The sequence below is a fragment of the Geotrypetes seraphini genome, chromosome 9 (genome assembly GCF_902459505.1).
Source record: "Geotrypetes seraphini chromosome 9, aGeoSer1.1, whole genome shotgun sequence".
Lineage (NCBI taxonomy): Eukaryota > Metazoa > Chordata > Amphibia > Gymnophiona > Dermophiidae > Geotrypetes > Geotrypetes seraphini.
This window is the reverse complement of record NC_047092.1, coordinates 14,637,641-14,655,263: the sequence shown is the minus strand read 5'-3', so window position 1 is coordinate 14,655,263 and position 17,623 is coordinate 14,637,641. Positions and strand designations below refer to the sequence as shown.

General features: G+C 46.0%; 1 protein-coding gene across 1 annotated transcript in view; it reads left to right on the top strand.

The window, feature by feature from the left end:
* SLC35B4 (solute carrier family 35 member B4) overlaps window positions 1-17,623 on the top strand; it is a 28,766-nt gene extending 11,143 nt beyond the window's left edge. Inside the window, exons 4-10 of the mRNA XM_033957502.1 lie at window positions 585-634; window positions 4,433-4,514; window positions 6,585-6,645; window positions 7,738-7,847; window positions 13,831-13,906; window positions 16,220-16,295; window positions 17,189-17,623. Of these exons, the coding sequence (XP_033813393.1) occupies window positions 585-634; window positions 4,433-4,514; window positions 6,585-6,645; window positions 7,738-7,847; window positions 13,831-13,906; window positions 16,220-16,295; window positions 17,189-17,435 (702 nt within the window). The 3' untranslated portion in view covers window positions 17,436-17,623. The remainder of the gene's footprint in view (window positions 1-584; window positions 635-4,432; window positions 4,515-6,584; window positions 6,646-7,737; window positions 7,848-13,830; window positions 13,907-16,219; window positions 16,296-17,188) is intronic.

The window sequence follows — 17,623 nt, the reverse complement described above, 5'->3', positions numbered from 1 at the left end:
TTACTCTCCACCACCTCTCTCGGGAGCGCATTCCAGGCATCCACCACCCTCTCCGTAAAGTAGAATTTCCTAACATTGCCCCTGAATCTACCACCCCTCAACCTCAAATTATGTCCTCTGGTTTTACCATTTTCCTTTCTCTGGAAAAGATTTTGTTCTACGTTAATACCCTTTAAGTATTTGAACGTCTGAATCATATCTCCCCTGTCTCTCCTTTCCTCTAATATTTGCTGCTGTCCGTGCCAGCAGTCCAGCCGCATGTGCAGGTTTTATATGGAGTAGTACTTTCCATGATGAGTAAAAGAGTATTGTGATTTTGTCTATCTCGACTTAACTACAAGACTCCTGAGGAAGGCCCCATGTGGGCCGAAACATGATCGTGTCGAGTCAATCACAATAAAAAGAGACGGAACACCATTGGTCACCTTTGTTGTGTTCTTTGTACTGTTATTAATCTGACAGGAATACTTGCTGTCCACCTCTGGACCCTCCCAAAAATTGAGTTCTGGCTACAGCCTTGTTTTGAAGAATTTAGAGGATAATATTAAGGGTGCCTGGATTTGATCTCATTGTTCTTCTTCCAGGGGTCTCTGATTGCAAGTATGGTGCTAGGAATGATCATGTTGAAGAAGAGGTAAGTTGGCCAAGTAGACGTTGAGGACACTTACGAAACTGCCTGCAGAGCTTGTAGGTCCTACTAGTTTGCAAGCGGACTTTCAAAGTTTCCGTTTTGAAAATACAAGTCCACAGGAGACCACAGTTACTTGCGCGCCCAAGTACTTTGCGCTTGATTGGAAGCAGGAGCCCAGTACCCATGTCTAAAGCAAGGGTGGCATTTCAGAATGAAACCCGATCTTTACGCTACCTCCCCCTTCCCAACCTTGCCTACTCTTTATTCAGGTAAGAGTACAGGCATAGCAAAATGCAGCATATACACAGGCAGGGGTGGATAACCATGGTTCTCAAGGGTCACAACCCAGTCACTAAGAGTGGAACTGATTTCAGATGAAACTTTTCCATTGATAGGTACCAGGGTTTCTGGGGGGGTTTTACAGCTAAAACTGCAGTGTCTGTATTGCCTGCATTCATCTGCAAATAAAAAGAGATGCATAGAAGGTGATTGAAAGAAGTAATTAAGTCGGCGTTATGTCTGTGCATGAAAAGGGAAACTTCAAAGCCATCTTCACAGCTAGAGCTGAATTCTGTAACACCTTTTGTTGTCTTAACATAAAAATTATCCTGAATTGATCCAGTCCACTAGATTTACCTTCTTCAGATGGCAGTTAGATGGTCTAGAACAGTGTTTCCCAACCCTGTCCTGGAGGACCCCCAGGCCAGTCGGGTATGAATATGCATGTAGCAGATTTGCGTGCCTGCCACCTCCATTATATGCGGGTCTCTCTCATGCATATTCATTAGGACTATCCTGAAAACCTGATTGGCCTGGGGGGTCCTCCAGGACAGGGTTGGGAACCACTGGGCTAGAAAGCTTACTGCTCTTTGGATAACTCTTTTGTCAATTCAACAAAGGGGTCGAGCAGCCTGCAGAGAATTCAGGACCAGAATGGTAGAGCTCCCTCCTTTGGATGCTTGTGAGCGTGGTCTGTTCATACTAAACAGGAATGCCCTGGGTTCTGTAACAAAATGATGATACGGCTCATTTTTCAGGTCAGGGAGTGCCAGCAACTGGGATACACGAACATCGAGAAACTGCACAAGGAAAACTATTAGACAATAACAAAGTATCATTGATTTTTTCGAAAGGGTCTATAGAAGAGCGACTACAATGGTTAAGGGGCTGGAGGAGTTGCCGTACAGTGAGAGATTGGAGAAACTGGGCCTCTTCTCCCTTGAAAAGAGGAGACTGAGAGGAGACATGATCGAAACATTCAAAATACTAAAGGGAATAGACTTAGTAGATAAAGACAGGTTGTTCACCCTCTCCAAGGTAGGGAGAACGAGAGGGCACTCTCTAAAGTTGAAAGGGGATAGATTCCGTACAAACATAAGGAAGTTCTTCTTCACCCAGAGAGTGGTGGAGAGCTGGAACGCTCTTCCGGAGTCTGTTATAGGGGAAAACACCCTCCAGGGTTTCAAGACTAAGCTGGACAAGTTCCTGCTAAATTGGGACGTACACAGGTGAGGCTTGACTCATCTTTGACCTGGGGGCCACCGCGTGAGCGAACTGCTGGGCACGATGGACCACTGGTCTGACCCAGCAGCGGCAATTCTTGTATTCTTATATCCAAGGAACCCAGAAAAAGACTAATGCTGGCTTTTACAAAGCTGTGGTAGAGAACATAAGAATAGCCTTACTGGGTCAGACCAATGGTCCATCAAGTCCAGTAACTCGTTCTCACGGTGGCCAATCCAGGTCACTAGTACCTGGCCAAAACCTAAGGTGTAGCAATATTCCATGCTACCAATACAGGGCAAGCAGTGGTAGAGGTTACATAGTAAATGACGGCAGATAAAGACCCGAGGGGTCCATCCAGTCTGCCCAACCATACATGCTCCAGAAATTAATTATTTAGTTTAAATGGTCCTTTTTCTTAGATATTTCTGGGCCAAAGCCCTGCCTAGTAGAGTGCTTAGGTTCCATCTACTGGAGTCTCCATCGAAGCTCACTCCAGCCCATCTTAACCGTCCCAGCCATCGAAGCCCTCCCCAGCCTGTCCTCAACGGAATGGCCATAGACGGGACACAGGCCGTGCAAGCCTGCCCAGTACTGACCTTAGTTCCTTCAACGTGTACCCATTATTTTCTGATTCTAGATCCTCTGTGTTCATCCCACGCTTGTTTGAACTCCTGTCACCGTTTTCTTCTCCACCACCTCCCTCGGGAGCGCATTCCACGCATCAACCACCCTTTACCACAGGCTGACAAGTTAAATGCTCCATCGCTCACAGAATTCCTATCCGTCGTAGTCCACCAACTCCCCTCAAAAACTAAATAAGGAGGAGCATAGCTTCCCCTCCTACTGTGTCCTCCTCCTCCTCTGTTTTTCTTTCCTATTATGACTGTATTTCTACCCCCCTCCCCCCTTTCCTACTTGTTTCAGTTCGTCTGGTTTTGGTCCATGTCTTAATTATATACCCCCAAAATTTTAATTCATTTTTTTAAATGTAATGTACACGGCTTGAGGGGTATACATTATAATCGCGTTATAACGGACTCGCTTATAACGGAATATCGTCTATAGCGGACAAAGTCCGCTGGTCCCGGCCGTGCGCCTTTACGAACATGCGGATAAGCACCGCATATAGCGGAATGTCATAAGAACATAAGCAATGCCTCTGCTGAGGTCCATCGTGTCCAGCAGTCACATATAACGGACAAACCATTTGGTCCCCAGAGCCGCTTTTAGCTGTAGGTTTGTTCGGCTACAACGGACATGCAGGCTCCGCCTACAAGGAGCGTGGCGTGCCGGTGATACAGTATCAAAATGCGTACATCACTAAAACATATGAAAGAACTGCAGCCCAGAAGAAAATGACAGATTATTTTTCTTTCCAGTACAGTGCGACATAATGCTTTAGAACTGTTTTTCAACCTTTTTGTACCTATGGACCGGCAGAAATGGAGGAATTGTTTTGCGGAACGGCGGTTGAGGAGTGCTGGTGTGGACTCAGGTGCCGCTACTGGACTGCCAAGGGAGACGGGGGTGGTGGGGGGGGTGACTTTTCCTATTAGGAGGCTTCTCCTCAGCGTACCTGGGGGCTCGGGAGGTCACGTCTCGCGCTCTGTCTTGCTGCTCCAGTTCCGTGCCGCGTGTTGCAGCAGCGGGACCTTCATTCCTTTTGGCCGGGTCTGGGAGCGGGGGAACCTTCCGCTCCTTCCGGGGAGGACCGAGAGGAGAGCGCAGGCTGGGGAAGGTGGTAGCTTTCTGTGCATGCAAACAGAAGAGGTTAAAAATGAAATAGGGTGAAAGTGGGACCCTTTTTCTCTCCAATTTTTACTTCTATTTATCATTAGCTCTACTAAATGTATGCCGTGCTGTCCACAAAACACATGTGAGTCAGACCCTGATCGACAGAGTTTACAATTTATTCAGAACAAATAAAGGATTAGGATTTTATGATGGATTGGACAGAACTGCAAGCCCGTTTCTACCCCAGAGAGCACACCTGAGTGGTTTGAGTGCCTCTGCTGGCTTTAGGGTCTGGAAAGATGTTTTCTATATCGCTTTCCCCCTTCAATCCCTCCCACCCCTTTCCTCCTAGTTAGACAGCAGACTTCACCCTCTATGTGCTGAGTTGTATTGTCTTGAATTCTCTTGATCTGTTCCAGGGCGTGGTGAGATATGGCCACATGCCAGGTGTAATACTTCCTACCGGTTCAGATCCCAAACCGTTAGTTTGTCCTTCTTACTCTGATGTGATCTGGGAAATGGGGATTGCTATGTCTATTTATGTTGTTCTTATTTTCGCAGATATAGTACATCAAAGTATTTGTCTATAGCTCTGGTATCGGTGGGAATTTTCATCTGCACTTTCATGTCTGCTAAGCAAGTGGTAAGAAGCCATCGTTGGGTCACGTCCAGGCAGAGTGTAGTGTCTTCTTCTACGATCTGTTACCAACTCTTCCACTGATAGCACATGTGGAGTGAAGAACCCTTAGCATTAAAATACTGGTACCCCTCACAATCCGCCATTGGACTTTGTAGTTGCCTTCTTAAAAATCTGTCCCTCTGTGGTGCTTGATGGGCTACCGTGGTAGCAGCAAGCCCCTTCCATCTTCCTCACCCTCTGGCTTAATAGACGTCCATATGGAAGGGAGTAGCATCGTAATGGCTAGAGCAGTGTATCGCAAACTGTGTGCCTCCAGAGATTTCAGGTGTGCTGTGAGACGCCGGGGAGGAGGAAAGGCCAGCTGACTGCCTACAGGATGTGCTTCCTGCGGCGAGATATATCACAACCACAGATAGGCACAGTATAACATTCAGAATAACTAACCTATCTCAGCGCTCCAGACTAAGGATCATCAGAATGCCACCTGAGCAGCTTGGCACGGAGTGGTAAAACTCCTCACTGATCCATTTACTGTCAGTGTCTAATAATATTTAAGTTAAATATTAATACTTATTACTTACATGATTCTTTTTATGACTTTTTTTTGCACAAATTGATAGACTGCTTTATGCACTGTTTTATGTGGTGTTCTGGTCCCCGCTGACGCGTTTCAAACTTTCATCAGGGTCGGGGTTAATACCGGGTCTCTAAAAAAGCAAAAACAGGCACAATAAGCTATCTACAGTGTGTGTATATAGATATTCAATTAAAAAAAACCTACAAAAAATATACGTTAAAACATTAGCTTACCCAGCCAACTAAAGTATACATTTAACCGTCTTTCTAAGCGTCGAGCACAAAATGGCCATGGCGTTGCAGCGCTGAAATCGGGGGGAAAACCCTGACGTCATAATTTGAAAAAGCTGATCAGAAACAGAAAAAAAACGAAAACCAGAAATAAAACCAGTCACTCCGCTAGCGTCATCCAATAGCTGGATTCATTTAGCCCTTCCGGCGAGAGGCATATCCTGTAGGCAATCAGCTGACGCCAGCGACTCTCTTTCTCCCCGGCGTCTCGCAGCACACCTGAAATCTCCGGAGGTATTCCCTTCCGGCACCCCCCCCCCCCCCACTGGCGGCTCAGGACGTCAACATCCGCACACTTCCAGATGCCTCGAGCCACAGCCACTATGTTTAGTGTACCGCAGCTGATAAAAATTGCGAGACACTGAGTTAGTGCAAGGGTTTGAGTCAGGAGACCATGGTTCATATCCTCCTTCAGTTGTTTGTGATTTTTTTTAAAAATTGTGAACCCTGAGTACAGGTATTTTTCTGTCCCTGGAGGGCTCACTGTTTAAAAGAGAGAGAGAAAAAAAAAAAAAAAAGTAGGATTTGAACCTGGGTTCTCTGGTTCTCAGCTTGCTGCTCTAACCATTAGGCTATTTCTCCACTCCACACGGAGGTTTATGTGGCCATTTTCTAACATGGACAATCCTCTGCTGTCACAGTGACGTCCATATCCCTTTCTTTGCCCCATTCATAATATAGACATTTCAGTGTTCACATGGGCGGGTGCACAGATACACATGTAAATTAGAGAACAGTTTGACTTGTGTGTGTTTGGGGGGGGGGGTTACAGTTTAGGTGAGACAATTTACACATGTTTATTCTTAAAATATAGGGGCATTTTTGACTTCTTACACTGATATTCTATAAAGGAAATTAGGTGGCTCTTGTCCTTATAGAATAGACTCCAAAGAAGTGCTCCCTTATAGAATTATCGTCTCATCATCAAGACACCCAAGTTTTTCCGTATTGCTGCTCTTGTTAAAGCACACTTTGCTAGATAGGTGTTTGATATCAAAAACCAAACATTTGAATGGAAGCTGCTGTATAAATCCACATTAAGCTTTGTATTATTCAGATCCAGGACTGATATGAATGTTAAGTTTCTGGGATCCTCACACATCTAGTTTGCATGCTTTTACAACCCATTTTGGGAGGTTTCAGAGCTAAATCCTGTTTGCCGTCATAACACGTACGACTGCCTTTTCTCTGTCCCCGCTCCACCAGGCATCCCAAGCAAATTCCAGTGAGGAGGAGGGATTCAACGCGTTTTTGTGGTGGCTCTTAGGTGAGTAGGGGTGAGGCTTCCACCCAAGGCAGTTTGTCGTGTACTGCCAGATTGAAAAGTCACCCAAAAGATAACCAATGTAAACGTGGGGAATAGACCTGGATTACAGGTCTTATTTAAGAGAAGAATAATGCACATTAGAGAATGGCACGGTGGTGGTTTCCTGCGGCTAGCCGCGAATAACCCGCCAAAACGACCCAAAAAAATGGTCACCGCGAGTTCGGGGACGAGGCCATTCACCGCCCCGTGGAGCGGTGAATGGTAGCACGGGGCGGTGAACAAGGAGTGAACGCGCGGTGAACGAGCGTTTGAACCAGCAGACCACTCTCTCCCGCCGGCCGTCCATGCATCTCCCTCCCTCCTTTTCCCTTACCTTTTCTTCTTAAAACTGGCAATTTCTATAAGGCTACGAGCTGTATTACAGCCGGAGCCTTGAAGTCGCGTCGCGTTGCCTGCAGGTAAAAGTCTCCTCTGATGCAACTTACTGTTTCCGGTTGCATCGGAGGGGACTTCTAGCAGGCAACCCGACGCAACTTCAAGGCTCCGGCTGTAGTACAGCTCGTAGCCTTATAGAAATCGCCAGTTTTAAGAAGAAAAGGTAAAGGAAAAGGAGGGAGGGAGGGAAATGCACGGCTGGCAGGCGGGAGGGAGCTGCTGGACCGCGTGAAGGGTGCTGGGGGTGGGGGGATGGAGAGGAGAAGACGCTGGGGATGGGGACGGGGCAGTGAAAGAGACAGCGGGGACGGTGATGGGGCAGTGAAGAGAACAACAGAGACGGGGACGGGGCGGTGAAAGGGACAGCGGAGACGGGACGGGGCGGTGCAGAGGATGGTGGTCCAGGGACGGGGCGGTGACGGGGACAGAATTTTTCACCGTGTCATTCTCTAATGCACCTGTTTGGAAAGCTGGGGCTTTTCAGTGAGCTTTCTGACTCCTGGGATAATTCTGAGTCGGCCGTGGGCTACATCTTTAGTGTTGAATGTCCACTTATGAAGCTTCACCTTAATGTAGAATATCAGAAGAGTGAACACCTGGCTTTGAACTGTGCCCTAGGTCTTTTCTGATAGCATAGTAATCTTTTTTTTTATGCAGGTATTACGTTCTTGACCTTCGCCCTCCTGATGTCAGCCAGAATGGGAATTTTCCAAGAAATAATTTACCAACAGTTTGGCAAGCATCCCAGAGAAGCGTTATTTTACAATGTAAGGATCTGAACATAAGAATTTGCCTCCGCTGGGTCAGACCAGAGGTCTATCGCGCCAAGCAGTCCGCACCTGCGGCGGCCCATCAGGTCCATGACCTGTCATGTTATCTTGATTTAGTCCTATAGCCCCCTTGTTTTCATCTATACTCTTTCCATACTCTTATCTACCCTTATCTGTATCCCTCAATCCCCCTATCCTTCAGGAATCCATCCAATCCCTCTTTGAATCCCTGTAGCGTACTCTGCCCGACCACTTCCTCCGGGAGCGCGTTCCATGTGTCCACAACCCTCTGTGTGAAGAAGAACCTCCTGGCATTTGTTCTAAACTTCTCCCCTTCCAGTTTCTCTGAGTGCCCTCTTGTGCCTGTGGTTCCCCGTAGTTTGAAGAATCTATCCTTGTCTACCTTCTCCATGCCCTTCATGATCTTGAAAGTTTCTATCATGTCCCTCCTAAGCCTCCTCTTTTCCAGGGAGAAGAGCCCCAGCTTGTCCAGCCTGTCAGCGTATGAACAGTCCTCCATACCATTTATCATTTTCGTAGCTCTTCTCTGGACCTTCTCAAGTATCGCCATGTCTTTCTTGAGGTACGGCGACCAATATTGGACGCAGTACTCTAGATGCGGGCGCACCATTGCATGATATAGTGGCATGATGACTTCCTTCGTCCTGGTTGTAATTCCCTTCTTAATGATGCCCAGCATTCTGTTAGCTGCCAGATGGTTTCCGGCAGTGATCTGCTCGCTGCTGCTGCGCAGAAAAGGTTGGGATGTAAAATGATTAACAGGGTGAAATGATCAGGATGTCCTATGAGCGCATCCAGGAGAACCTCAAAGAGAGAGGTTCCAAGTTCTAAAGACATCTGTGTCACAGTTGGTCATAGAACAGAAACCATGTCTATCGCAAGTTAATAGTCACTTTCAGATAATCTCTCCCCCCCCCCCCCCACACACACACTCCTCTCACTGTATTCACACACCCATCTCTCCATAATGAGCTTCCAGATGTTTGCGTCTGCATCTGTGACACAGGGAGCAGGCAGGCATCCTGCTGTTCCCAGAGTGCCTTTGTATGTCCATTACATCTGTCACCGAACAGCTGAATCTTTCTTAATGTTCTACCACCAAGGATAAAATGTGCGTCAGACTTTTCATAATCAGTCTCTATCTCTCACTAATATCTCCCAAGGTTGTCATTGGAGGGAGGGGGAGAGAGTTGAATCTGAAATCCAAGTGAAAATCAGTAGACATTTTTAACAATTTTGTATTAAAGACGAGATCGCCGGACTTGATGGACCGAAGGTCTGATCCGGAGATGGCAGTTCTTATAGATCAAAATAAAGTGCTTTTCATGTTTGATCCACTAATTAGGTAGAAATGGAGAATAGTAGCATTAAGTAAATGTGGGCACAAACTGATCTGACTGGTTATGAATGTCTGTGAACAGGAAACGCACACAGAATCTGCATTACCAGCAGGGTTGTGCTTTTAATTTGCTCAGAGTTGCTCTCTGCAACAGATAATTAAACTTTTCAGTCGCCAGTATGCTTAGGGGCCCGTTCTGGCAAAGTGGTACGGAATGATTAGGCTTGTTCTGGAGTGGGGAGAAGTTTGCAATGCTGGATCCCTGCTGCAGATATGTGGAGGGCTTCAGTCCTCAAGAATCTAGGCGGGGGCTGCCTTGGTGATTGCAGAGATAAGCCCCAATTTAGTAAAGTGAGCGATCGTCGCTAGACCTGTTTCCACAGGTGTAGCAGCGATCGCTGCTAACCGACCCGATCCACAAAACTTTCCGATCCGGCCATGCAAATTAGTAAACCTCCATGCAAAATAGCCAAGCGATTGATTCATTTACATTGCTTGGCTATTTTGCATCGGGTTTTACCAATCCTAAAACCCGACTGCTGTAGTCCTGTGCTATTAAAGAAAATGGAAAAAAAAAACACAACCCGGCAGAAGCCCTGGCAGCAGTGACAGGAGACTGCTTCTCCTGAAACTACTGTTAGGGCTCTGTGCACGTCTCAATCGCTCACTGAGCAATTGAGTCAGAGGGTTTGCATGCAAATGACTTGCACCTCCGTGCAAATCATTTGCATGCAAACTTAATAGTGAATCAATCGCTGTTGGAAAATTGGCCAGAGAATCGGCCCACAGCGATTGAGTCGCTATTATTAGTGACTCTAGCCCCTAGTCTTGGAGGAAGTCCCACCTGATAGTTGTGGTTGACACCACATTACTGGGCTTTGCTGAATTGTGGTGGTGGGGGTTCTGATAGATTAGAGGAATGATTCTAGGTAGGTGGGAATGAAAGCTCATGTGTCAGAATCCGGTAAAGGGGGTGGGAAGTCATACACTGCTTTTTCTGTGTGGTTTACACCACGTGTCAAACACAAGGCCTATGGGCCGAATCCGGCCCGCCTGGCCTTTTTATGTGGCCCGCGGCAATGCTTCCGAACTTCCCCTTCTCACAGCTCAGCATGTCCTCCCTCCCGTGCCGGTCCGACGTCGCTGTCATGCCGGAAAGTCTGCCTGCTTTGGCAGTGATTCGGCAGTGTTGTCCGTGGCTCTCCCTCCTGTCTTCCGTCTGCCGCGGTCCATCCGGGCGGAAACAGGAAGTTGCACGTCATTGGAGACAGACCGTGGCAGGCGAAAAGCAGGAGGGGGAGCCACGTACAACACTGCCGAATCGCTGAGGCCGGCAGACTTGGCTTGGCTTGGCAGCGACATTAGATCGGCACCGGAGAGAAAGGCACGCCGGGCTGTGAGGAGAGAGGGACCTGCACTGGAGGAAAAGGCATGCTGGACTGTGAGGAGAGAGGGACCGGCGCTGGAGGGAAAGGCAAGCTGGGCTGTGAGGAGAGAAGGACCAGTGCTGGAAGGAAAAGCATGCTGGGCGGTGAAGAGAGCGAGATGAAGGGAGAGAGGTTGGACTTGGGGTAGTGTGGAGGAAGAGGGAAAAAGATACTTGAAGGGAGAACCGTTGGGAAGAGAAAGGAAGAAATGGTGGACCTGGGGGGAGGGAGGCAGGCAGGCAGACAGGGGGAGAGATGGGATGAGGGGCAGTTGGGAAGAGAAAAGGAGAGAAGTTGGATCTGGAGATGGAAAATTGATAGGTAGCTGAAAATTTAAAAAGGAGAAGGATGAGAAAGAGGGCGAGATTTGAGTTGTTAGAGGCAGAAAAGAAAAGTTGAAAGGGAAAAATCAATATGTTGGAGACAGGGACTGGAGCAAGAGAGAAGAGGAGAAAAAAAGTGGACAGCAGACACTGGAAAGAGAATTAGAAGATAAACAAAATCAGAAAGAGAAACTGGGACTAAAAGCAAAATGACAGACAACAAAAGGTAGAAAAAATAATTTTATTTTCTACTTTGTGATTACAATGTGTCAGATTTGAAATATATATCCTGCCAGAGCTGATGTTAGACAGCAAGCGTGAGCTAGGACCTAAAAGAAAGGAAAAGTCTTTTTTATTTATTTTGTGGCCAGCGTGGGGTTGGAGAGGTTGCATCCCTATACTTCTACTAAGACTAACTCCCTCCTTTGCTGGCACGTAGCATGGGTTTTGGTGCTGGCGATTGATCCGACACTCACAGAAGTCTTGTGAGCGTTGAAGCCGGCGCTGGGGCCCACGCTATGCGTCAGCAAAGGAGGGAGTAAGTATCTTAATAAAAAATCCATCCCACGACTTAGCCTGTGTTTTAGATTTCGGCCCCTTATGTGATTTGAGTTTGACACCTCTGGTTTACACAATCAATTCAGTTTACCTGGAGCAATGAAGAGTCACAAGGAACTTCAGTGGGAATTGACAATAAATTAACTTTTCATGATCATCTTGGTAGTATTATCAAATCGTCTTTCTATAGACTTCGTCAAATTCGATCCCTTTCGCAATACCTCTGCTCTAAATCACTCAATATTCTTATCCACTCCTTGGTGATCTCCAAAATCGATTATTGTAACGCCCCTTTTAAAGGAATTGCACAAAGTGAAATTAGACGATTACAAATTATACAAAATACTTCCATCAAGCTTATAACAAAAACAAAGAAATTTGATCACGTAACACCACTTCTTAAGAATGCCCCTTGGCTTCCGGTATCTCATAGAATAACTTACAAATTATGCTTGCTCACTTTCAAATCATTACTCTTTAAAACTCCTGCATTTATTTTTAAATTATTAATTCCTTATTCCTCGAATGGAATATTACAGTCAAACGAACAACATTTATTGACAATTCCCTCTCTCAAGATCATCAACACTAGATGTCAATTTATTTTTTCCGTTACGGCCCCTCAAGTCTGGAACTCTCTTCCAATCTATTTGAGAGAAGAACGCGATCTTGATAAATTTAAGACTAATTTAAAAACATTTTTTTTCAAAGATGCTTTTGAGTGATAATTCTCACCCTTGGATTTATTAATTATGATGATTTTGATTAATGAATTTCTCTGGAAAAAAGGAGGCTCAGGGGAGATATGATAGAGACCTTCAAGATCATGAGGGGCATAAAGAGGGTGGATAGGGACAGATTCTTCAGGCTGAAGGGGACAACAGGTACGAGGGGGCACTCGGAGAAACTGAAGGGAAATAGGTTCAGAACGAATGCAAGGAAGTTTTTTTTCACCCAGAGGGTCGTGGACACTTGGAATGCGCTACCGGAGGAAGTGATCAGGCAGAGTACGGTACAGGGATTCAAACAGGGATTGGACGGATTCCTGAGGGATAAAGGGATCGTGGGATACTGAGAAAGCTAACCAGAAAATAAATGTAGAAACCCAACCAGGTCGTGCAGGTGCAAGACCGGAGGGCTAGGACTTTGATGGGAAGATAGGATTCAATTAGGAAACCGAGGTGGCATGGGGGCCTCTTCGGGTGATTTAGACAGGTCGTGACCTGTTTGGGCCGCCGCGGGAGCGGACTGCTGGGCAGGATGGACCTATGGTCTGACCCGGCGGAGGCACTGCTTATGTTCTTATATCCCCTACCTTGTGTTTTTTCCCTGACTATTCTTTTTATAATACTTTGTAGTTCAAATCCCTTTTTTCTTGTTTGTGAAGTTTGTGAATAGTCTGGTTTGATTTTAAGTCTATGTTAAATATTGTATTACTCTTTAATATTGTAATTTTTAATGTTTATTATTTATGTTCATCGCTTTGAAGTATGACTAAGCAATTAATGAAAAACACTAATAAACTTGAAACTTGAACTCAACAAGCTCAGGGTGCTGAGACAGCTGCTGTAACCACTAGGCTGCTCCCTCTACTCCAGTAGTGGCCACGTCACATTAGGAGGAAGCTATTGGGCTTGAAAGGAGAGCGAATCCTTGTGATTATTATGCACCTTAAATGTGTGAGTTTTGGTAACATTTAGACCAGTATTTCATCTTGGTTGTCTCAAAATTCGACTAAGTTCAAAAGCTGCCTTCCTTACCATGAGTAGCATTAAAAATTGCACTGTGGGCCCTGAATCGGGGCTTCTCCAAATGGGGTTGCAAATTTCACATTGGGTTCATGGTCGGAGCGGGCCAGAAACCCCCTAACCTCATTGGCCCAACTATAATTAGGCCTGGGTGGGTTCCGCAGACTACAGGAGAGGACAGTGCAGGAAGGCCTGGAGGACTGGTAGACTTCTAAGGCCGCAAGTTTGATGAATACTGTTCAAAATTACAAAAAGAAAACAAAGCTGTTTAATAAGTTTCCAGTGCTTTAGTGAGCATTTTGTGTTCTGCTGACGTCTGCTGCAGTGATCATGGGAAAGGGTGGGAGGGAAGGGATTGTGTGACCTCCAAGAGAGCCATGCTGGGTTCTCATTCTGGGCCTGGATAATGCCCCGTTATATCCCTACAGCAGGGTCTTTTGTGCACAGCCAGCTTTTGAATCAGTTGAGTTAAAGGTGCTGCTTTTGAAGGCCTGAAGTTTAGTACAAGCCTGTGAAGAGTATCTTCTTCTTGTATATAATCTTTCTTTTCTCATTTCTATACAGCATTGCTTGCCTCTGCCTGGCTTCCTCCTCTTTGCCCCTGATATCTACAATCATGCTGTTCTCTTCAGCCAGTCTGGTAAGTCGGTAGCGTTCTATGTATAACATCTGTCCCAGTGATTGCAGGTTACAAGCTAAAGCACACTCTCCGTATCTTCCTCCCCTCCCCTCCCTTCTCCTCCTTGTTCCTTTTCAAATGTGTCTGGGTGGTGGTTTGGGGACTCTCTTTTTCATATTATGCTTTCTCTACTGCATTTCATTAGGATCACATAAGAATAGCATTATCTGCATCAGAGCAATGGTCCATCTAGCCCAGTATCACGTTTTCATGGTGGCCAATCTAGGTCTCAAGTACCCGGCAAAACTCCAGATAGTAGTAACATTCTTTGCCACTGATCCAGGGCAAGCACTGGCTTCCCCCATGTCTGTCTCAATAACAGACTCTCTGGATTTTTCCTCCAGGAACTTGTACAAACCTTTTTTTTAAACTCATCTACATTAACTGCTGTTACCACAACCTCTGGCAATGCGTTCCAGAGCTTAACTATTCTCTGAGTGAAAAAATATTTCCTCCTATTGCTTGTAAAAGTATCTCCCTGTAACTTCATCAACTGGTATTTGTAATTTTTGATGGAGTAAAAATTCGATCCACTCGTACCCATTCTATACCACTCAGGATTTTGTAGACTTCGATCCTATCTCCTCTCAGCTGTCATTTTTCCAAGCTGAAGAGCCCTAACCTCCTTAGCCTTCCCTCATATGAGAGGGAGTTCCATCCCCTTTACCATCTTGGTTGCTCTTTGAACCTTTTGTAGTTCCACAATATCTTTCTTGAGATAAGGCAACCAGAATTGAACAGAATACTCAAGGTGAGGTTGCACCATGGTTTTCATAACAGGATGTATCTGCGAGTGCGTGGAACCTTTCAAATGAAATGCTATGGGGCATAGAATTGAATTTCAGTTTGAGTAAAGTCTCATAAATCCTTCTGAATATCAACTCCTGTGGGTTTTTTGGGTGGTTTTTGTTTTTTATTTATTCCGAAGGACTTACAAGGTCAGCATGAGGTGCTAAATTCACAAGTCTTTTTTTAGTTTTCAAATTGCTCTGTGGCCAAGAGTTATTCATTTCAGAGGAGGCAGCATTAGAGGATTCTAGAAACAGAGGTTGGGCAGATTGCGGTGGTATTCCACTGCTCCCTGGATCACTTTATCCATTTAGTAAGACCACACAGATAGCGGCAGTCCTAATTTAATGGACTCATAATCTGTCTAATGTACCTGGGGCAGTGGAGGATTAAGTGACTTGCCCTACGTCACAGGGAGCAACGCCGGGGTTTGAACCCACAAACTCTGGGTATTGAGGCTGTAGGTCTAACCACTGCGCCACACTCTCCTGAAGGATGGTGTAACACAGTGTTCTTCAGCCTTTTTACACCTATGGACCGGCGGAAATAAAATAATTATTTTGTGGTCTGCGGACTGGCGGTTGAAGAACACTGGGCTAAGTTGTAGGCCAGACCCCGCCCATCTCTGCCCCAGACCCCGCCCCCAAAATAGTACCAATTGTAACACTATTTTTTCCATTCACTTTTCATATATACACACACAATATAATCTTATTAACAACACAAATAGTTAACCACAAAATTAAACTACACAAAGCACACTGTATGTATGCTTCTGAATATTCATTCCTACCAGATCACAGATAGCCCCTATGCAAATACGGGACCGAAAACTAAAAGTACTAATATATACAAACAAACCCTAAGATTCAAGACTCTGCATGCAGTACAACCCCAGAGGAAAAGAAACAAATGCATTTCTTCCTGAACAGTGCAAAATACAGACAGCAGATGTAAATTGTCAAAATTGACACAATTCAATCACTAAATTCAAAAATAAAATCATTCCCTCTACCTTTGTTGTCTCCCTCCCTCCATGCTGTGCCTTAATTTCTGGCTTGCTCCCGCCTGGCCATTTTATGCTGCCCCCTACATTATCTTCGGGCCGGCTCCCTCTTCCTCACTGACATAGTGCACAAAGCCACGGGCAATGGCTCCTCACATGTCCCGCACCTCATCTGGAAGCCTTCCCTGTGACATTGCGACGTCAGAGAAGCGGCTTCCGGTTCAGGCGCAGGACGCGCATAGGAGCCGCTGACTGCGGCTTTGTGCACTGCAGCATTGAGGAAGAGGGAGCTGGCCGCATCGGTTGCACCGCGAACTGGTGGTTGAAGAACACTGTTTCGGGCTCAGTGTACATGCTGGCCCTGTGGACCAGCAGGAAATATTTGCGGACCGGCACCGGTCCAAGGACCAGTGGTTGAAGAACACTGGTGTAACATGTATTGCAATAAAGATAAAACATTGCTCTTTCTTGCTTTGCAGAGCCATTGCATGTCCCAGTCCTCGGGCTGAAGATGCCGATTATGTGGTCTTACCTGCTGTTGAATGTCATCACTCAGTATCCTTTAAATTTGTCTCTAGTGTTGAATGCTCTGTTTTGACTGGGGCACCGAGGTAGGAGCTGCTCCCTGTGGCTGGCAATGTTTACCAAGTAGTAGAGCCATCTTTTGTTTTGGGGTGAGTCACCTGCTTTCTTTTCTGCTAGAGTCCAGGGGTAGGCAATTCCGGTCCTCAAGAGCCGGAGCCAGGCCAGGTTTTCAGGATATCCACCATGAATATGTAGGAAATGGATTTGCAGGCACTGCCTCCTTGAGATGCATATTCATGGTGGATATCCTGAAAACCTGACCTGGTTCCGGCTCTCGAGGACCGGAATTGCCTACCCCTGTGCTAGACGAAAGATTTTGCAGGTTGGCCTTTCATGTATCTGTCTCGGGAGCGGTTAGCCTGGAGGCAGGAATGCAGAAGCTTGTCTGTAGTTTACTGCTGTCGGCCTGGACATGGGGAGAAGTTCAGAGCAGAAGAACAAAATTGCTGAAAAGCCAAAACATCTGCTCTGGTTCTATTGTATCCCACTTCTAGGCATGTTATCTGGGTATTTGCTTTTCCGTGTGAGGAATCGCGCATCTTTCTCCAGCAGCTTTGGAAAAGGGGGAAAATTGTGCAAACAAAATTTCTTTGGTTCTGGGGATGCTTACTAGAAGCTCTGTCTTGGCAGAGATATTGTGGGGGAGGAGAAGCATAAAGGTTTGGGCTGCCCCCCACCCCTCTTTTTTTTTTTTTTTTTTTGCAATAGTGTGCTAAATGGTCCAACATTTTTTATTCAAATGTATCAACTGGAAGGGGAAGAGGGTATGAGGAAAGGAAGTGGCCCGGGAGGGGTGAGATTGAAGCACGTGGCTAGCCAATTTATTCCATCCCATCTTGTGTGCCCCTTAACCTGCTCTGTAGATATATATGCATTCGTGGAGTGTTCATTCTCACAACGGAGTGCACCTCCCTCACCGTGACCCTCGTGGTAACTCTGCGCAAGTTTGTCAGCCTTATATTTTCGATCCTGTATTTTAAGAATCCTTTCACGGCCTGGCACTGGATCGGCTCTCTCTTTGTCCTAGCAGGGACCCTCATGTACACTGAGATGTGGAATAACATGGGTGTGGTGCTCTCTACAGCCAAGAAGGAAGCCAAGAGAGACTAGCCATGTTCTGGAACCAGTGTGACTTTTGTAGGAATGATATTTAAGTCTCTGTTCAAAGTGCAGAAGACAGTCTATAATCCTTCCAGGGGATCCCTGGAAGCTGTTTCTGTTGAAAGGTGCTCATGGCTATGCCATGCTGATACACACACTGTACTTTACCCTTGTAAAATAAAAGGGTTTTAGATTTA